At 40.7% G+C, this 22,097-nt stretch overlaps 1 protein-coding gene across 2 annotated transcripts; it reads right to left on the bottom strand.

Moving 5' to 3' along the window:
* Positions 1-9,174: 9,174 nt before the first annotated feature.
* Positions 9,175-22,047, bottom strand: LACC1 (laccase domain containing 1). 2 transcript variants are annotated; one of them, XM_068425063.1, is made up of 6 exons: positions 21,929-22,047; positions 15,567-16,162; positions 14,109-14,290; positions 13,462-13,627; positions 11,335-11,560; positions 9,175-10,835 (listed from the first exon to the last, which is right to left on the bottom strand). In XM_068425063.1, exons 2-6 carry the CDS (start codon positions 16,132-16,134, stop codon positions 10,661-10,663), a joined length of 1,317 nt encoding a protein of 438 aa, XP_068281164.1. In that variant the 5' UTR covers positions 16,135-16,162; positions 21,929-22,047; the 3' UTR covers positions 9,175-10,660. The 2 variants fall into 2 exon arrangements, with proteins under 2 accessions (XP_068281164.1, XP_068281163.1); XM_068425062.1 differs by lacking the exon at positions 21,929-22,047 and adding an exon at positions 20,220-20,385.
* Positions 22,048-22,097: the final 50 nt, after the last annotated feature.

The raw sequence follows: 22,097 nt of genomic DNA, 5'->3' as shown, positions 1-22,097 counted from the left end.
CTTCATTTTGCAGCTTCCCCTCCTCTTGTCCTTTTACAAATCCCTCATGGCCATCAGTCTAATTAGGTCTCCCATGGGAAGTGATGAACTCGAATCTTCAACAAATGCACCAAAGTACTTCAGAGTACATGTCCTATATGGCAGCTGAAAGACCAGACCCTGGCTGGCTTAATTATAAGGTTTTGCAGTCAAGATGAACTACCAGCCTTTGGTCCAATATAGTTCCATTTTTCCCCATTTAGTAATATTAATGCCATGTTTGCACCCCTTACCCAAGGGATCACACCGAGTCTCTGTGTTTCCTGTAGAAAGAGGCAGCACCGGGCAAGCTTGAGTACCTTAACAGAGTGTATGCTGCCCTCCAAGTTTGACCAGAATACATTTTACCCCCAACCCTTTTTGGATCAAGTGTACTAGTAGTGCTTTCTTCTACGTCTTGCATTAAGATGAGGTTCTGCATGGAGGGAGAAAGGAAATGGCCCTTTGCACTCTGCAGTCTTTCTACTTTTTGCAAACCCTTACAGGAACAAGGCACAGCACTGCCCTTCTCCTGTGAGGTCCTCAGGCCAACATTAGGCTTTTGGCTAACAATACTCCATCCTCCTCCTGCTTTTATGGGAGGTGTTGCGCTCTCTATAAACAAAGTGAAATTCCCACTCCAAATTATCTGGGATTATTCACTTCAATATTTAAACACACTCTCTTTGGTAATGTTTTTACTCTTTATATTCTTGTTTTCACAAGCTTTTATTCATTTTTTGTTGGCACTTATTCTCCTGTCAAGAGGATTTTGAACTCATGTCCATAACCACACTTTCAGTTCCCAAGGGGCTGTACGTGGGGAAAGGTAATTCACACTCTTCCAGTCAAAGGATTAATCTGATCAGTCACAGCTGATCAGTAAATTTAATACACAAACAATGACCTGGACAAACATTTGTGATCCATCCTCAAAGCTGAAAATTTTAAATACTCTCCACCTCAAAACACACCTATGAAAACTGCAATCTGCAAACAGGAGAAAAAAATGCTACAGCAATTTCAAATTGTTCCCTCTGCTCACTTCATGAATAAGAATAAAAATGCTGCTTCCCACAGCGGACAAGGCAGGAAGTAGGAAACAGTCCAAAATTTCCTGAGATGGTCTGTAGAAACTGTGTACTCAGACAGAATTTGAGAACAAAATGGTCAAAGTTGGTTTTGCTTTGCTCATTAAACCAGATGATTTGTGAAAACGGTAAATCAGAATGTAATTACTACATTATTGCAACAACACTGATTTTTACTGAAACAAAGGGCCTTACCTATGTCTGGAAATTTTGACTGCTTACAGAAGAAATTTTTATAGCGTGCTTCTTGCTAGAACAAAAATGTATCCTGGCTTTCCTATCCCTTAAAAAAAGTGTGCACTTCACACAGTGGGCCTTCTAACAGCAGCCGGAGCCAGTCTAAAAAGGTGAAAGGGCATTATGGTGTCCAAGGGTAGACAGCTATGACGTTTGAGAGGCGTGAGTGTCACAAGCTCTTGCAGCAAAGCTCCCAAAACAACTCTGCGTCCCATGACTCATAAAAGGGCTGTTTTTTCATTGCAGATGCTGTGTGTTTGGGGTGCCTTATGACAGACCCGAACTCATCTGCAGACGCCACCCAAACACGTCTTAGGCAAAGCCATGGAATTTCCATTCTTTGGGTGTCTCCTAGAAATCTCCCCCTCTCCTTCCTCAGCTTTGAGAGCATCTGGTATGTGTCTCACGGCTCTGAAATTTTGGGATGGCACTTTCAGGTCCTGGAAGTTTGGCACAACCCTACAGGCCTCTTGGTCCTTAGATCTTACTTATCTAGAAGAGGATCCCTTCAGATCTTTGCGCTATGTCTGCAGAGTTGTCCATCTTGTGAGCTATGCTAATGGCATTACTGTCACTGCTAGTGGCATTGCCCATAAAGAAGAATAAAAACACTGTAAATTCACAGATTAGAAGTTTCTCCGTAATGTTTTCTTATGAGAAGTATGGTAATAACAGGATATTCCACTGACCACTCCAAATTTTGAAGAATCTACTACTACCAATATGTCTGAGCCTTTCCTCGAGAGCTTGGTAGGATCAAAGATACTAGAGATTTCCATTGCTCCAAACGAAGTAGTGCTCAAGATGCTCAGTAACTTCCCGTTGGGCAGACTGGAGGAAAATATACAGTAGATACTGTGCAAAAAATCTACTTTGACCTATTCCATGTGTTTCTAGCAGAACCCAAGATGACTTGTTCATTCCTTTTCATGATCTGCCTCTTCTCAGCACTGCAGCCTTGCCCAGAGTCTTAGGTGGCTGCCATATAAGTAAGGAGTAGTTTCACTATATTTAGCACCCTTGTCCTCTCCGTCCTCCTAAGACTGACCAGAAGGTCAATCTGCCTTGTTCACTGTGAAATTACTTCTGCCATAGCAATTAGTAAGGCTGAGAGTAAAAAAGTTAATGGTAAATATTCACATAGGAGAGCACTTCTCCCTTTTAGTCAAGATGTATGGATGGGGCCCCATAGCAGCAGGGAGCCTGGACTTCTAAGCAAGAAGTCTGGGATTTGCTCCATAACAAACACGAAAAGATTCTTCAAAAATTTTAAGCTCTCAGCTCTTGAGCCAAACATACCTCATGCCATTTATTCTCACAGCTAGCTTCAGAGAAGTATTGTGATAGAAAATCTTCCAAGTCTGCAGAATTGGGCTGTTAGCCAAGCTGAGTGAAATTTCAAAAAGCAGCTTCTCTTCCATATTTTCAGTCCAGAAATATAGCTGCACTGGGTGAGGGCAGATTTTCCCATCACTGCAATTATTCTGGACCCAGCGAGGTCCCAGAGTTCTGCATGTAGGTAATACGTACAGTGGTCATTATCTGCCTCCCACAATTAACCATGGTCCTCTCCCTGCTTGCATAGATTGGGAGCTTGTGCATGCATGATATGCCTATAGCAGGGTTTAAATCAGGGATGAAGAGAGAAGAGAACTGGGACATGTCCGTAGGCATTCAATACTGCAGCCTTTCCAGGTCCTGGAGAAAAATCCTGACCATACAAAGAAACCTTTATAGCTGTAGCAAGTGTGGTAACTAACTACATTTAGGAAGATGCTGGGCAGCACTGCTCTCCACTTGGACAATACGGTTAGGGGGCCATGTTTCCACATGGATAAACTCTTCTTGCACTAATCTTTAATGAGCAGGTGCAGAAATGTCTTCATTGTCATGATGCTGTCTTTTTCTGCCTCTTCTATCCAACAGTGGCTCACCATGAATATTTCTTTCAGGCTAGCTGCATCCCAAAAGAGATTTTTTTTCCCCTGCTTCTGTATGTTTATAACAGCCTCCAAGACTGATGCAGAGCCAAGGAATGACTGGCTTTTTTTTCAGTCTCAGCTATTGGCTCGGTAGAAAGTGGTTCATCATTAGCCCGAGCACTCTTTAACTCACTTGCTAAAAGGAATGCTGCTGTATCCCTCTTTTCTGATATCATTTATTACAGTGGGCAAACAACCTCACCCTTTTCTTCCAGCCTCAGCCCAGTTTACTGGGGATAAATCAGTATGTACAAAGGCATCCAGTCTTGATGTTAATGTAATTCAAGGGATGAATATCAGGTTTCACGCATTGTTAAACCTTCCCCCCTCCTGCAAAAACTGTGAAATTATTTCTGTATTTTAGTTTCCTTGTGTCAGCTTTCCAACATCAGATTTTAAAAAAGTTTTTGCTTAAGTTAAAAACGTTCTCCTACCATAAATCCTGTGTCGGCCTCAAAAACACCAACTATTTTTCACATTCTGAGTTGAGCCTCCTTCATGAAGATTGCTTCGGGAACAATGTGATGGATTATGAGTTATAGCTAGGAAGCCTAAAATAAATCCTGATTGAAGTGCAATAGACTATGACTTTTGAAGAAGAGGGAAGAGAGGGAGACCAAGGTTATTCAATTAAGGCTGCTTCAAATTTTATTTTTTGTACTGAGAAGCACAACTTTGCAAGCTTGCCAGAAAAAACAGTCCCTCTACAAAGTTCAAATGTCATTCTCCTTCTAAAAGAGCGTGTAAGTAAAAACTGATTATCACCTAATTGACATTAATAGGGCAGAATTTAGGGAATTAAGAGCTGGAAGGATCATCTTAGGAAAGACTAATGGAGCTAAACATTGCATGTCAAACTTAGCTAAACATTTACAGAAGGGAACAACAATCTACAATCTATGAAGGAAATATTTAGTGAAGAGATAAGAGGATTGGCTCATGCAGAGAGATATACATAAATAGTAAGATGAATTCAGTGGAAGACGGGCTTTCTCTTTTCAGCATGAATTGAGATTTCAATATTTGTTTTAATTTGCAATGGCACTTCTTCAGTTTTAAATGGTTTATTTCAGATTGCTCTTAATATTCAAAACAGGAAATGAGGATTTGTTCTGAAAGATGGATTGAAACGTGTCATCCTGAAGATGTTGAAACTAGCCATTAGCTTTGTCTGAATCTTTAGCCTTTCTCCTACAAGAACACTTTAGCTCAAGCAGTCTGATTACCCTGTTTTGCAGCACCTGCATTTTCTGACAGACTTTTATGTTAAATAGTAATATAAACTAATGAAGACAAGTCAGCTGAATTTTGCACTTCCTGGCCAACGTATATGCAGTCAGCCTCTTCTTAAGAAGCCATTCTTAAAGGAAATGACAAAAATATAATTGTAAACCAAACAAGACTCTAAAATCCAAACCATGTTGCTCTGATTAAGCCATGTACTAGATAAGCAAGAGTGTACAAAGTTATCTTTAACTTTCCCAGTCTTGTGAAAAGCAAAAAATTGTTACTGACTTACAGCCCCTAAAATCTCAAGTAAATGCAGGGCTGCTCAGGAGATTTTTCTCAAAATGTTTCACCATTCTGGCATAATATTTCTATCACAATGTCATTTATGCCAGCACCAGATAGGCTGAAGAAATGCTACAGTATAAACATCACTATCAAGTCTACATCTGTGTTTCTGCCATTGCTAGCATGGAGTTATGTGAGCCGGGATGTTTCAGTGCTGGGGGAACTTGAGGATCCAAGTTGCATGGTAATTGAGGGAACTGAGGAAGATCTAAGCATCAAATATAGCAACAAACATCCGCAAGCCTGAAGGACCCTCTCTAATGAGCTTCTTGCTCTGCTCACCTTTCATGTTCGGAAAGCTTTTTATGGAGATGATATAAAGAAGAAAGCAGAGAGTCAGCATAAAATTATTTGCATAACCCTGTTTTATTTAATACTGATTTTATGAAGCACTTACTAAAAGCACCTATTAAAACCAACCAAAAGAGTCTGAGCCACTTGTCACAACTTTGTTTTTACAACTGAGTTTTTTGCGATTCATTCTTGTGCAGGAAAATCAAGCTCACAGCTTTCATACAAAGAAAATCAAAGCAGAACAGAAATGTTTTCCTTTAGCAGCAATGTTCGCTTGAATATTCCTTTAGGATAGAACTTGGTGCCTCAAAGAGAAATGCAAAGATATTTATTTCAGATAGGCAGGGCTTTCTATAGTTGTCATTGATAACATCACTTTGAACAGAAACATCTGACCAGGACTATGATCGCTGCCTAAAAATATTGCACCACATGAGAAAAAGTGAAATTACACATCTTGAAATGCAAACATGGCTTTCAGCCTCCCTTATAAAATGTTTGTTTGGTTTTATGGTATGTATACCCCAAATTTTTGTGTTGCAACCTATTTATTTCAGATATTTAGGCCTTTGCTATGTGTAGAAGAGGCAACACCAGAAAAACAAATAGAATAGTTAGTAGTTGTGAATTACATTTGCACAAGAAGAGAGGAAATGAATCCTTAGATAAAATTAATTGTGAAAATGAACTCTCATAGTTTAGTCACATATTGATTTTTGTCTCATATCTCTTTTCTGTTGCAGGAATCAAATGGAAATCCATGCCGTGTCCTTGCTCCCATGACTGTCAGAATTCAGGTTGCCCTGGAGACATGATGCCACATTCGCAGAAGGGGAAGAGAGAGATCTCAGCTCCTCTGTTCTCCGGGGACCATGCTCCTGAAATTCTTCTGTGGGCCTCCTTTGACCCCCGAGAGCTCGCAGACAAAGAGAGGCAGCCAAGTATTTGTAATGTGAGATGCTACTGTAAATTAAACGCTTACTAATGAAAGATCAGAGGGACCACTTTAAAAAGCTAGCTGCCTATTTCTCTGCATGCCTTTGGGAAAAACATAATCACACTTTTCAGCAGCACAGCCACAGGCACTGTATATTTAAAGCAAGCAGAGCAGCGAAATCTCTTAGTCTTATAAAAAGGTGTAACACTGGATAACAGCTAGTAACATCCTGGATGTAAGAATGTACTGGATTAGGACTGTTCTTAAATCCACGTACATTTCTATCTGAATCATTCATCTGGAAACACAGGACAGTATCTGCTGCAAATGGAAAGTAGAATAAGTCAGCCTTACAGGCTGTGCTTGCTGTCAGTCTTCGGAGGTGTGTAAATCCCTCAGCTGGTCAATACATTATTTCCTCTATCACATATAGGATTTACTGCTCCCTTCAGTGCACTGTCCTGTTATATTGCTGCACAAGAGGCTGGAGTTCAGGGGGGACTTTGGTACTCAGAGAACAAAAGCCTCACACACATGACATCAAGGCGAGCGCTCACGCGCACCCCTCGGAGCCTCGGGACAAATGAGTGCAGCTCATCTCCCTCTTTGCATCACGCAGCAGCAAATTGAGGATGGAGTGGAAATGAGGACAGCAATGGGGAATCTAGGAATATTGACTTCTTTGCCGTGTAGGCTGGAAATTGGGAGCTCTTGCAGAAATTGGTAAAATGGGAATGGATTGGAGGATACTGATAAAGATCCTATGCTGAGGACAAAAAGTTTCATGCTGCTGCTAAAAGAAAAAAAGGCACATGAATACAAAAGAAAGCAACACTGGTGCTGCTCTGCACAGAATGGCTTCTGTTTCCTCCAGCACCCTGTGACTGGATTCACAGGCCTTGTAGGGCAATGGTGAGCGGTGCTGGACAGAAAGACAGCAACGCACAAGAGATAAGCACGAGGCAAATAACACTGGAGGCAAAGACGACCACTTTGCAAACTATGTTACTGTTGGGGAAAGGAGAGGCCTTCCTGTAATTGAATGTTCGTAATTTGGGAGGAATTATATACTTTCTGTGAGTCGAGATGTTCCCAAATGTTTTGCTGAAGGTTCAGGCCTATGGCTTCAAGATTGCTGCTGCCATCAAACGCAGAACTCAGACCAAGAAGCTGTCTAGCCCCCATCCTGTCTCCTTGGGTTGTCAGTAGAAAGATGTTAGCAGTTCTCTGATGGACCTAACCTCTACAAATTTATTAAAAACATTTTTCATCTAACCTCCTTAACATTTTTCACCTTTGCCACATGTGTGGCAATAAATGCCACAGTTTGGATAAACGTTTCACTAATTATCTTGGGCTTTGATCTATGCCTCAGAAGTTGCATGCTGCTTCCCCAGGCACTGGAACCACAAGTCTGCGTTGGAGCTGCCCTGTTTTGCTGGAATAGTGAATAAAGCCTTTCTCAGACATGTTTTGGTACACTCCATTCAAACATAAAAATGTAAATGAACAGGCCCATATTCACAATCTACAATAGCAATAAATGTTAATTGCACAGTAATAGCTATTAAAAACAATATTCAATGTGATCATGTCTTGTTCTCACCTCAGGGCATACCACAATCATAATTAATAAAGTTATTTAATAATAATAATAGGGTGAATGCAGCTTATAAATTCATGGGCAAGGTTACTAAATGGGATCTGATCATTAGGTAGGTACAGCTGAACAATTTATGAAGAATTTTAAGAGCTTCCCTAGAGGTGGTGAATCAGGGCTGATCTGCTTGGCTCCTTTAGTGAGCAACAGGAATGAAAAGTAAATAAATAGAGATGCAAAACAGCCTTGTCTCCTTTTTATCATGCCCTTTCTCTAAACTTTATTTTTTTTAATACCAGAATTAACATGTCTTTGTAGTAAGGACTTTTGAAAGAAACTCTGTATGATATAGAGCCTAGCCGGTTTGGGGACTGAATATTACTATTATTTTCTTATTGGTTGTGCAGTTCACCTCAGTAATCCATGTACAAAAGGCTGCTTCCTGTCTTGACAGGTTTACAGTCTAGGTAATTCAGTGTAAAAGAAATAATGAACAACGATTGTGGTAAAGATTTGTCTTCTAAAAGGTAAAGCCTTTGGTGTTTCTGCTCATTCTGACATGCCCTCCAGCTTGCACAGTCCTACCATGACCTGCAAATGGTTATTTTTCTAAACAGAAACACTCTGCTGTCATCCTTGAGCAGGTATGAACAAGCCAGGGCTTACTATCAGTATCATGTTACTGCGATTTAATATACTGTTGAACATTTGAACCGTGGTAAGTAGCATGGCTGCAAGGTCTTTCTACTTACTGCAAAGTGAAACGCATTAGTTTAAAACCATCTTTGAGGTGAGATGGGCTAAAAGCAGGCACATGGGCATCTATGATACTTCAGCTGTCAAGCAGTACCTTGCAAAACCGAGTAACTTGGCTGTTCTTGATGGCATGCACTTAATCCCCAAGGAAAGAGGGTTAAGCGAAGGGCACTGACAGACCAGATTTGGCTGAGCTTCAGATGCAGGGAATGAAGACTACATGGTGCTACTGCCCCCAGAGCAGAAGCAGAAGGAAAGACACCTTACTCGCTCCACTGCTACATCAATCAGTGCCCATAAAGTGCTTCACACTTAGATACCAGGGCAAAGGGACAGAACTAAAAGGTGAACGTAGGTTCTTGGTTCTTTTTACCTAGTGCAGCAAGACAAGCCTGTCAGTGTCCATATAAATATATTACCCTATACTTGGAATAAGTCAAATACATATACATACCAATAACATATACATACCATACACACCATCAGCTAGTGTGCAATAACATGCTTAGCAGCATTAAGTTGAAGGGTGTGAGTGTTGTCCCTATTGGAACGTGAACCTCCAGTTTGAATGCAGCTGTGAACATCACCACAGTGAAGTTACAAAAGAAACTGAGAATGATGAAAGCAACGGTGAGGTTTTTAAAAGGTAACTGAAAATGCAACAATTTTTATTGTCAAGGACCACAATGCTACAGCCGAAGATGAGTAATATTTCTGAAGAAGTAGAAGAGTTGGAAGAAGTATTTTTTTGGTAGATGGTTACAGTCAGAGGGTAACATACTCAGAACCAGGTTCTTCTCTGAGAAATACCATTCACAGGTAAAAGAAAGTTTTTTACAAAGTCTGTTCTCCCAGAGGATGAGGAAAATTCTAATTTGGTCAGCTCTGAATCACAGCCCAACCAAATGAAAACTAGATAAAGCACAGATACCAGAATAACTTGGCAGATGATTATATAGGCAAAAGTAGCAGCGTATGCTATACAGTGCTCTGCAAAATGCGTGGTCTGAAAACTTGCGTGTACAGTGCAGCCAGGGATGGAAGTGCAGCGTGAGCGAGCACTGACCTCTGGTGGGCAGAGAAGTCTAGAACCGGTAAAGACCGTTGAATTCAAAATCCAAAATACGTCACGCAGACAGTTGTCCCAAGGCTTGTGCTTGGCAACCCTGCGAGCTACAGTCAGCAGAGTTTTACTGTTAGGAATCTCTCACTGTCTACGTGTCAGGAACGATCAAGTCTATTGTAACGTCTAGAGGAAAATTTTTTATGGCCAAAAGAAAACAGTGCACGCTTAGAATTTGCTTAGTGAGACAGATAAGTCAACTATTAGTCAGTAAAATTAACTGAGGCTAAATGCACTCCCCTTTTTAGATATTTATTTAATAGCTTGGCACTGTTGAGATCATCTCAATGAACATTAGCAGAGCACCACCAGTTTAAAGAAAAAAATCCTAAGGAAACATAACATACATGTCATATCATATTAAGAGTCTTAGTCCTACTTTTTCTACAGTCAAAAAATACAGAATGGTGAGGGTTCATATATTTTCAATGTCTGCCCCAAAGGAGCTTGCTTGCTTGCTTCTCACTTTCAAGTTATTTTCCATACGAGAAGTTCTTTAAGTGTTTTGGAGCTCTTCTTTAAACTAATCCAAAGAACAAAAACAATCCCAGGCACATAATTCCATAAGGCTAACCTTCAGCTGAAACTACCAAAGTTGCACCTTCTCAAACAGTTAATGTGCAATACAGGCTTCCCTTCCTTTATCAATAATGTCATATTTCATTCAGAAGTCTCACGCAGAAGCTAATGAAAACTTTTTCGTGCTTTTACCACCTTAAGCCAGTGAGGTTTCTGGGAAATACTTGGTCAAGAACGCTCCAAAAAATTGGAGTTTGCATCTGGTCTTGCAGAAGGGCTTGGTCACTGGTGTGGATTGTCCTTGTTTCCTTTGCAGCTTGTCTCACAGAAGAATTATTGGCCCCAAACCCTAGACATTTTTCCTGCCTCAGAATGGCAGGGAAGGGAAGAAGCAGGAGAATCAAAAGACTCATGAATTCCATATTGCAAGTCTGTGAAAAGAAGAAGAAGGCACTTCTACAAGGAGAGCGGGATGCCAGACAACTCATCAGATTTATTGTCTAAATACTATTCAAAAGAGATACTATCTCAGTCTTTGATTGATATGAAGCCAATCTGTGTCCCGAAGTTAGTGCCATCACGAAAGTGAGAGTAAAATTTATCAGGGTGGCATGCAGTACAGAAAGTGATATTTTGGTTCTGGTCTGTGACAGAATCATCTTGGATGTTCTCAGGAAGAATCCCACCACTCTCAAGAAGAATCCTTAAAGAAAGAAACAGAAAACAGTATTTATTGTGTATCTTCACGTTACTTAAGACACTACCATTCAGACAGCACCTCAAATACCAATTGAACAAGCTGTGCTCATATTGTGATTGAGACTTTCATTTGCTTTTCTTTTGTTCTTTCTTCCAGTATTAGACTAAAAGAATTGCTTTTCTGCAACCAGTAAAACCACATTTAATTTGAAGGTTTGTCTATAATCCATAAACTAACAGTGTAACAGTAAAATAATAGTTGAAACCCAGCAAAAGTGAGCAGATACCATTCATTCAAAGTTATCATTTGTTGATCTGCGAAGTACTAATGAGTACTTTAAGATGGTGAGGACCCTCACCATAATACTGCTGGATAATACGGTATCAATATAATTGTTGGTAACTAATGTGGAATTAGTCTTTTGTTCTTTCACCTTCATCTCTAGTCTACTCATCACAAGAAAAGTGTATGTATGTCATGGAAATTCACTCAGTAGGCTTACCGTGTTGCTCTTCTAATATCAATATAAGGACTTTCAGAGTCAAATAGTCTCACACACGTTGGATCAATTCTGTGAAATTCTTTAGCTGATTCGTGAGGAAGTTTATAGCAGCAAGGTCCTACAGATGGGCCCAGAACCACAAGGATATCTTTCACATTACAGCCATATTCAGATACCATAGCATTTACTGTGGCCATAGAAATGCCTAACAATGTGCCTTTCCATCCTGTGAGAAATGAGACGTTGAAAAAAAAATTGTATAAATTGTGTCTTTAATTTTATAGTAGCTAAAATATATGCTATTATTGACGGTACAAATGAATAACTATATTTATACCTAAAAATAAAATATTATATCTAAGAATAAATAATTGTTCTTAAAAAAACCCCAACACAACACATTAACAACTGTCAGTTTGCTGATACCATCATTTTGTGAAAATGGAAACTAGAAAGAAGAGTTTAGATTAGGATTCCAGAATTCCTTTTTCCCACTGTCCTGGTTTGGGCAACTAAAGCATACCTTACAGCTCCTCTGTCCTTGAAATATTTAAATGGGAATACGACAACAGAAATACGTTACAGTCAGAAGTGTATTTTTACAACATGGTGAAAATGTTTTTAGTGTTATTTTAGGGAAAAAAAAAGAGGCCCAAGCTAGAGACATTGTTTGGTACAGATAAAAGAAAGCCAAGCTTTGCACTTTGGCATTGTTTGGAATAGATAGCAGAAAGTCCAGCTTTGAGTTCTTGCATCTCAGTTTGAATCCCAGGAAGTCTTTGCATTGCACAGGGAGTGCGTCATAACAAAGGATAGGATATGCTAATAACATTTCCTCTGCTTTTCTACATCCAAACACAGAGGTGACCTTATACCTAATTGTCTTCATTTGTATACACAGCAGCATGTGTTCAAGTTAAACATGAACTGAGGTGGGGTTGGACAGGAAGGAAAGGATTTAGGCAAAGATAATTGGAAGGCTGGCAAGGACTGTGATGTGGGAATGAAGGTCAAAACTTTGGAGATGGAAGGTAGGAGTTCAGGCTAGAGCTGGGAGGTATGTTTGGGGAAGGCAGTGGTGTGAGTTGGGGGAACAGTGTGGTGTGTCAGGGACTAGATAAATGAAGAGACAGCAGAGAAAGGAGCAACTGCAGATTTAAATATTTTACAATAATTAGGTTTGAACACTTAGAATGTAAAACTCTTAAAACTTTCAAGAGTGGATAAAATTCTCTCCATCCCTTCTCCCCGTTAAAAGCCACAACATTTCCCTCTCCTCTCAGACAGACATGCCACAATTCTCATTCCTCTCACTTTCTCTAACCTAAGCTTGCTAGGCGTGGGGCTGAGGGGAAAGGGGGCACAACAACTTTATTGAAGGAAAATCAAAGTTTTGATCATCTTATGATCACTCACAAAGTTGAATTTATTTTGGCTAATTTATTCAATGTATGAAGAATTGTATGAATTAGGTGATATTCACAAGTTCTAGATAGAGGTGAAGCTTCCTACCATATCAAAGGGTGTACTAGCATCAAAGCTGAGGAGAAACTGTCAGCTGTGCATTCTCCTTGATCTCATAAATACAGACTCTTTTATAAAATGAAACAGCCCCAGCAGGAAAATCTCACCACAGGATACGTATTCTAGCCTAACAGTTGGAACATCTTCTGAAGTCAACCATAACCCCAGGTTGTTCTAACCATCCCTGCTTCAGTTTTATTCTCATTTGGTTCGGGTCAGACAAATATTCTGATCCAAAATGATTGTGGAGGCATTGGCTTTATAGACAGTTTTTACATACAATGATAGACAAGGCACAAAAAAGTTACTGGGTTTTGGCTACCAGAACATAAAGATAAATGTAAAAATACATAAATAATAATTATTACAGTTATAAAATAAAATTAAAAAAAAAACATAGCTTGGGAAACAAACTATTCTCAAGACTAAGCTTGTTTTGTCAGGGTACAAACTTAACAGGTCAGGGTTTATATTTTTATGTGATCTTGCATTTATTCATTTTCACTCAGTGTTCCTTTGGTTGCTAATTTATAATCTTTAGTCCAAAACTCCCTTTCCAGGGGTCTCCTAGTTATTTCTATCTCCACGACTTAAAATTCCTACCAGAATGAGCAGCACCACAGGCTTTTCTGACAGGATCAGCAAACAGCACAGGTATGCAGTCGGCCCCTGGAGCTGCTATCGTAACACCTTTCTGATTCGTAACTATTCCATCATAGCTGTCAGGTTCTGTCTTTCCCATAATACACACAGCATTAGCGTGATCAATCTGTCAAGACAAAACCACAACATGGATAGTGATATGGCAGCAAAAACCCCAGCACTGACTAACGCAAGGATTTTTCTTTGGCACAGAACACTCTTCTGCACCTACTGCTCATGCATGGAAATCAGGCACTCCCTTATTCAAATGCCATGCAGATGTATCAGTAGAAAGCCACCATAGAAGTGGTGGTGTATTTTTCTTTTAAGAGAAACTGCTCCGATCATTTATCTGATTATTCTACTCTGTGCTAAGTTAAATGTTAGAATATTCTTGGAAGAAACAGTGCTGCTTCCCCATATAGTGCCAAATAGCTGATAATTTGGATGGCTATTCCCACACATAAACTGCCAGCATAAATGTTGTAATTGCCCTGCTTCTCACAAGTTCTTGCTGAGAAAGGTAAGAATACTGCCTACAGTTTTAGCCAGTGATACATGAAGGAAGATCTGATCCGTTTACATAAATCCATTGTTTGATAAGATACCTTGACTCTGTGAAAGGTCTCTGGGTTAAATCCTGCAGCATTAGCTAGCCGGCGGAGATTTTCTTTAACAACAACTTGTGGGTCCCTCCGCTTGGAACTACTGAAGAGATTGCAGGAGCTTAGATTTGGTATGTAGGAGATCCCACCTGTCCTTGTGGTGAAGCCATGTAGGAAGATATCATCTGGCAAAACAAAAAAGACACCAAACAATTGCTTTCAACACAAGACCAGTCCAAATATTACATTGTTTTATACTGAAGAAACCTAGAATCAGCCTATCAAGTTGAGTATTGCTTTACCTCGTATTTAATTGCGACACTTAAATTTAAGGATTCTAAGTTTCCTCTTGCTCATAATCATAATCCTCTGAGGTCAAGGTAGAGGAGTTTGAGCAAGAAAGAGTCCTAGCAGATTTAGCCTGAATTTTTGCAAAGTTGTAGTGCAAACCCCAGAAAAGAGGTAACTCACTGAGGAAAATGAGAGTAGATTTTTAAAGCAACGTACTAAGGTGGCATCTCCCAAGCTTTTTTGGCAAATGAAGTACTAGTCCTTAAGACTTCACAGAATCTCAAACATCTTTCTAAAGTACACTGAAAGCACTGAGAATTTTTAGCATTACTAAAAAATCCTCTATGTTTACTGTGTGTATCCTTTTACTGTGTCTTCATGCACCAAATGCAATCACTGTTTTGGGAGGTGGTGGGGGGTGGGATTCTGTGTGGCAAAATTGAACAGAGGAAGATACTCTCACTACTGGTATTTTTACTGTCTTAACAGTTGACAAGCTTAGTAACATAATCAGAGTTAAGATTCAAAATCTCTTTTATGTAGTGTGGCCCCTTCAAAGTCACAGTCAAAAACTTGAAGCACAATGAAGGCAAAGATGGGTTTAAGTAACTCGTGTTCCTTTCAGGCTCTGGATCATTTCAGACATATTTTTAGGGAAAGACAGTTCCAAATTTTTGCCGCAGCAAACCTATCAGCTCTCCTCTGAATCCTCTGAATTGTAATACCCTATAACCACACCGCTTGAGAGACATGCTGCAGTAAACTGGGTCATGCCATGGCCAGGACACTGAGACGTCCATCTGATTAACCAGGCATGCGTGAGGCTGCAGACCAGGAGAAACTCCCGTCCTGCCTTTCCAGAAGATGATGGTAACTCTCAAGTGCGTAATTCCCACACAGAGGGGAGCAGATTTCACTGCCTGAAGTAATGCCCTCACTAAGCCGGGGCCTCTCTTTCCTCTGATCATGCCGCAGGCCTGGAACAGACTGCCAGTCTTTTGCTGTATCTCTATTGACACTTCCCCCTCTTACATGATAACTCTGTATGATGTTGTAATAGCGTATTTGCTGCCTGAAGACATTTCCAAATCTTACCCATTTTGTAATTCCCTTGAAGAAGTATGCTTGGGAACAGTCTGTGTAAAATCTATTAGCTGGGATTCTCTTTACCTGGGATCAGGGAAGATCTGAGGATGGTGAGCTCCCCTTTCAGGCTCGGCAGGCTTTCCAAGTACCTCTGAATCTCACTTTGGATGAGTGCCACGTCCTGTGTGGGAAGCTTTTGCTCTTCACTCCGAGGTTCAGCTATCTGCAGGCTTTTACAATCAGGTGCCACCTGTAAATCCTCAAATTCAAACTGGTAGACTGCTGTAAAGAGATGGTCTATATATACTTTCATTAAGTCTTTTCTTAAGGTAGGGAGAATAACTTTAATGATGCTTAGGTCTTTTTCATCCAGTCTTTGTTTGATGGTGTACAAAGCAGCAGCTGTAGTCTGAGCATGTACCACCTCCAGTCTTTTCTTCAGACTCTGAAAATCTCTCAGAGCTGGAAGCAAGGACTCTTGTTCACCGTTCCTTTCATCCCCCTGCCTCTGGCAACACATGACATAAACAAATGGAGCAGGGATGGAAGAGCATTTCTCAATAGTTTCCAGCATGTTACATAGTACTCCTTGGATGTTATTCTGCAAGTTGGCTGGTAGGCTGAACAGATCTATCAGTACTGCTTCCATCATATTCCAGGATATTTAAAGATTCCTACAACTGTCAAGTAGTCAGTAACAAAACATGAAAAACAAAAAAAAGGGCAAGACAGCATCATTAGTCCAAACACAGAATTATGTTATTAAGGTACTGCATTCAGTGATACTGTGTAGAGAAGGCATAGCAGTAATTACTGTCTTAGGATTTCTTCACTGCACCAAAAGAAATTGCAGCAAAAGTAGCGGAAATCATAGAATCATAGAATGGTTTGGGTTGGAAGGGACCTTAAATATCATTTAGTTCCAACCCCCCTGCCATGGGCAGGAACACCTTCCACTAGACCCATCCAACCTGGCCTTAAATGCTGCCAGGGAGGGGGCATCCACAACCTATCTGGGCAACCTGTTCCAGTGTCTCACCACCCTCACAGTCAAGAATTTCTTCCTAATATCTAATCTCAATCTACCCTTTTTCAGTTTAAAACCATTCCCCCTCGTCCTATCACTACAGGCCCTTGTAAAAAGCCCCTCTCCCGCTTTCCTGTAGACCTCCTTCAGGTACTGGAAGGCTGCTAGAAGGTCTCCCTGGAGCTTTTTCTTCTCCAGGCTGAACAACCCCAACTCTCTCAGCCTGTCTTCATAGGAGAGGTGCTCCAGCCCTCTGATCATCTTCATGGCCCTTCTCTGGACTAGTTCCAACAGCTCCATGTCCTTCTTATGTTGGGGGCCCCAGAACTGGATGCAGTACTCCAGGTGGGGTCTCACAAGAGCAGAGTAGAGGGGCAGAATCACCTCCCTCAACCTGCTGGCCACGCTGCTTTTGATGCAGCCCAGGATACTCTTGGCCTTCTGGGCTGCAAGTGCACGTTGCCAGCTCATGTTGAGCTTCTCGTCAACCATCACCCTCAAGTCCTTCTCCTCAGGCCTGCTCTCAATCCATTCACTGCCCAGCCTGTATTTGTGCTTGGGATTGCCCCGACCCACATGAAATGGGAATTATTATTTATTTATTTAAGTATTTAGGTATTTCCCTACCACCCCGCCTACCTCAGGTTTTTCCCAGGTCAGGGAGGATAAAAGGTTAGTACATAACATTAGATTCATTGATTCAATTAACCCACGTTTGCCTAACAGATCTTCTTGACCCCTGACTGTTGGGTCCTCCTCCAGCTCCCATGAGGTGAACCAAATACAGGGGTCCCTCAGCTTGCTGGGACTGGAAGAATTTCTATACCAATTTTTTTGGAGGCATTTTACCCACTCGTTGCTGAGGTGGAGCTCATGTCTTCTACCCCTCCTGGCAGCTGGGGTGCTGGGCTGTGAGTGCAATGACATCTTTCCCACAGGCCTTCACAAGACTTTTTGCACTTCTCCCTTTTGCATTACCAAAAGTATTGACTTACTAACTTTTGACTTCTTTGTGGAGGGGCACATGATTGGTATAGTTCGTTTCAACACGCACAGGAACTCAGCACAGGTTACTGAAACTTACCTAGTAACAGAGGAAGTACACAGAAATAAATGAAAATCACATAATACTGTGCACAGCTTCCTGCCTCAGCTTTTCCACTATGCTAGCTGCACTCTTTGCTCTGAAATCAAAACAGGTTAAGCTTATCCAAAATCATCCTGTAGTTCACAGCTTGGCTTGCGGCCCATGGTGTAATTCCAGTTTTGGTGGGTTTTTTTCCCTTTTCTTTGTTGATCCAAGCCCAGCTAGGCTGCCTACCTGTGGAAGCTTATCCACCCATCTCTTCTGCTCTCTGTTGCTATGAAAGCCTATTTTACATATCCTCTCAGAAGTGTCTTATTTTCCTTTCTCTGTCTCTGATAATTTTTCATTTTCCAGTGCAAGACTCCAGAGGTCTGGGACAAAAGACTAGATCCCTTTGCTTTGGGAACCTTAAACAGACAGCTATTCAGATTTCATGACTAAGCACCATACTTGATCTAGAAGGAACACAGGCAGCTTTATCACCAGTTGTAAGACGCCATAATCATTTAGAGTATTCCTTAACACCCCCGTTTTTTTGCGCAGTAACAAATTGTGCATGCATATTAATTCATTTGCAGGAAAATTAATATCTTTGCAGGAATAAAGGACTTGAGAATCTTTTAAGTGTTTGAAATCAATGCTCTGCTACCAGAACTAACCGTGTCAGATAATGCTGGCACTATTTTCCTGCCCCAAGTCCTCATTTTGCTATAACTACATGCATGTTCTGGCTTCACAGTACTTCATTATCCTGCAAAAATACTGCTTCTGTATGTACTTAAGGCCTACCACTATGGTGGACTTTGTGTCCTTCTTGGATTTTTATGGTTGACAATGGATTCCCAGAGTTTCTACAGTCAACTGAGAGGTCAAAGACCTTTCTGTTTTTAATGGATTGTTTACTCAGAGTAGGTTTTACAGAAAACATTCTGTATTTTCTTCATTGTTTTTTCCTTCAGACTGGAAGAAAAATAATCATGACTAAAAATGATGTTTTCCTTTCTACAATTTGAACACTTACAAAGATTAATTAGTGACTATCAAAACAGGTGAACTGAAAGTATCAAAATGTGACAGCAGATAAAAGCATCTGCCAAGGAATTTATGACTCTTGACTTTGTTCAGAACATTATTTACACACAGCTGAAAATAGATTTTAGAGAAAGCTTGCTAAGAAAATAGCGTTGAAACAAACTCATGTCAAACACCATGACTTGGGAAATCAGCCTATTTCCTTCCCTACCCTGACACTCTCTGTGGGAGGCCTGTAAGAGCATGACATGATCCCAATCTAGGTATAGCTAATAGTCCCCTCAAAGACAGTACAACAGAGGGGTGTAGTGGAAAAACAGATTATTGCTCCACTTCAGATATGTCAATAGTGGAAGGTAAGTAAAGTTCATTGCTGTCCTCATACATCCCCAGAAAAATCCCACCAAAGAACGAGTGGAAGGAAAGCGTTCGCGGTGGGAGAGGTAATTGCCCACATCGTTATTATGTTGTGTGTGCATTGCAGAAAGTCCACAGCGACAATTATTGGGATGTACACAAAGAAACAACAATGGGGCTGATTCACCCTTGTACCCTTCCAGTTTTGCATCACAGAGTCCTACTGAGGTCAGTGGTGTCAGAAATAAATTTGCTTACAGTCATAATAAAATTTTTTGACTGCTTTCTAAGTCCCCCAACAAGGCCCTTCTCAAAATACAGGTTTGCCAAGCACAGCAAAGTTTTAGCTTATGAGAAATGCATTCATTGTTATTCAGGTTTTAAGTAACATGCTCTACAGTCCCAGTGTTCTATGGAAAGTCTCACTGAGTGTAACTGTATCAGAAAAGATTAAGTGTATTTATCAAGGAGTTGCTCAGTTCAGTACATAAGGCAAGACAAATACTTGCACAAAATTGAAGCTAAGGCCACCCATTAGCTGTTTCACTCACTCTCTGAAACTCTGTCATTACAAACATTTAGATTCTCTTGCACTGACATCAAGAAAAAGAAAATCAAAGAAAATGATAGATAGCAAGAAGAGATAAGAGGTGAGGAAGGTAACAAGAGTGAAAAGGAGAAAGGCAAAGTGAATACAGAAAAGAAAGAATGAAGGAAATAAAACCAGGCTGCAGAGAAGAGACAGCTCAGCGTAGAAAAAAAAGATCCAAAAAGCAACTTTAAAAAGCCTCAGAAATCTAATTCTAAAAGCTCACTGTTGGTCAAGACAAGATTGCTTGCAATTTCCTGCACCTTTGAATCTTACTGATCACCTTATCTGCTTACAGAAAATCAGAGAATAGACATCGTTCTGGGAAAATTAAAAAGGCAAGAAATATTTAACATCTGCCGGAGAGAAAAGTTCAGAGGAAGAAAACAGGTCATTAAAGCAGCCCAAATGAACAGGGATAAGAGCATATTTGTAATAAAAGTTCAGCAACAGCAAAGACAAAAAAAAATGGAGGGAAAAAAAGGAAATACATAAAAACGCTCTTAAACTGGGTTCTGCCTCTCTTAACTTGGGTGTATTTAGGCAAGGTTGAAGAAACAGAGATCAGCACTTACAATGAAAATATTGAAGTACATGCAGTTTTCATAAACAAGCTCAAAGTTTAAAACACAGGAATTTACTTACACAGGTAGACAATCCTTTTAAACTCTTGAAAGGTATCATCTGATACAAACACACATTACCAGCTTTATATATCTCACTTCTCACTGTCAGCCTTGCGGCTATTTTGTACAAGATGGAAATTCCGATTCTACGTAAGATTGGAGTGGGAACCTGTATTTCTTCTTTATGATGAGACTCTGTTTTCTTGCTGTCAGTATCCACAGGAAATAACAAACTGTACTGAAAGACGCCAATGTGATTAAGTGCCTGGGTAGCACTAAACCCGGAAGCAGCATTAACCCTGCCATGTAACTCACTGCTGTAATCATATGTGCTAATGCATGAGCTTTGCACAATCTCAAACACATTCAGAAACATATGGCATAGCGAAACAGAACAAGAACACAAAGAAGTTAAAAGAAAACTTGTGCAGACTGAAAAAGTTTCCTTTTCTGAGCTGTAACTGCATGTTCCAGTGAAGAATGTGGCAGTCAGTCAAGAAAAAGTATTCAGAAGAACCCAGATAGAGGGGTTATGAGAGGCCAGTCTTCAGGGCCACAGGCCTGAAACGAGGATGGCAATTTCTCCTCAGAGCAGTCAGAAATTTCGCACACCTCTGTAAAAAAGTCTGAATGTTTTGACAGGACAACGCAAAGGTCAAAAGGCAAGTAGGGGAATGAGGGATTTATATCAGGCTTTGTCCAAGAATCAAATGATAATAAATAAGTTTTTTCAGCTGTGCTAAAATCATAGTCATGGCAGATAAGTATATGATAACTGAAGGACAAGAGAAAAAAAGTAATTTTTTCATGAACAGAAGATTTAGTAAAATCAGATTTCTTCTGAATTGCCATCCTGTGTCCCCTGTTTCTCTCTTCCCTTCAGCTCCAGAAAACCTATATTTCTGTCCAGTCCAGAACACACCTTGGGAGTCCCCCACCATTTCCCCTCGTGCTTTTCCTTCCAGCATACGCTGGGCAGAGGGATGAGAGGTGAATCCTCCTGGCTCTCCCTCCCAAAAGGAACCAATGCGGGTATCTTGTCCTTCCCCACACAGACATTTTCATGGTCTGCAGGAATTAGTTATCTCTGAGGCTTTGCACCCCACTGTCAAATGCAGTTGAAATAGATCATTAAAAATTAACAGGGGAACTTGATGGAGAGAGACCAACGCAACCATTTTATTTCCTTCAACAAGACTAAGGAAGAAAAAATAATTACTGGGGTTATTTTTGGTGCAGAATACTGAGAAAGGATAAGGAAAAGGTCAGAAAATATCCAAGATACAAAACAATATTGAAAATATCAAATTGATACTATGTCTCTGGCTCAAGTACCACACTCAGCTTCTGCGATTTAAAAAAAGGGATGAAATAAACAGATCATATGCAGACATGAGCAATTAAATTATAAAAATTAGGGAATTTAGGGTTAAAATTCCTTAACCTGGAGTTCAGAGGAATACGAGAGGGCATGAGACAAGCCCGTGGCTATAGAACAACGCGTGGTGTAGAGCAGGAGAAACTGGGCCACGTTTCTTCTTCCTCGTAAGCCAACAGCGCTCAGCAAAACTTATGTTCTCTGCAGAGTATAAAAAACACTAACAAATGTTGACGGAAAATGCAGTTTAATACAATGAATGCTCAGGGGACTTAAAAGCGAAACAAAGAGAAGCAAAATTGCCTCAGCCACGGGGCGAGACAGGCCGCACTACATGGCGACGCACCCACCCATTGTTGACAGGACGAGTTGTTCCCTCCGTTCTTCCTCCTCCGTCTCCTGCCCGTGACAGCCCCCTCTGCCCCGGCCCCTCGGCCGCCGCTAAGGGCCGCGCTCCCCTCACGCCCGCTCCGCCGCTCGCCTTCCCTCGCTAAAGTTCTCGGACGCTCCCTAAGCCCC

This window comes from Nyctibius grandis, chromosome 2 (genome assembly GCF_013368605.1).
Source record: "Nyctibius grandis isolate bNycGra1 chromosome 2, bNycGra1.pri, whole genome shotgun sequence".
Lineage (NCBI taxonomy): Eukaryota > Metazoa > Chordata > Aves > Nyctibiiformes > Nyctibiidae > Nyctibius > Nyctibius grandis.
This window is presented reverse-complemented; position numbering and strand designations above follow the sequence as displayed.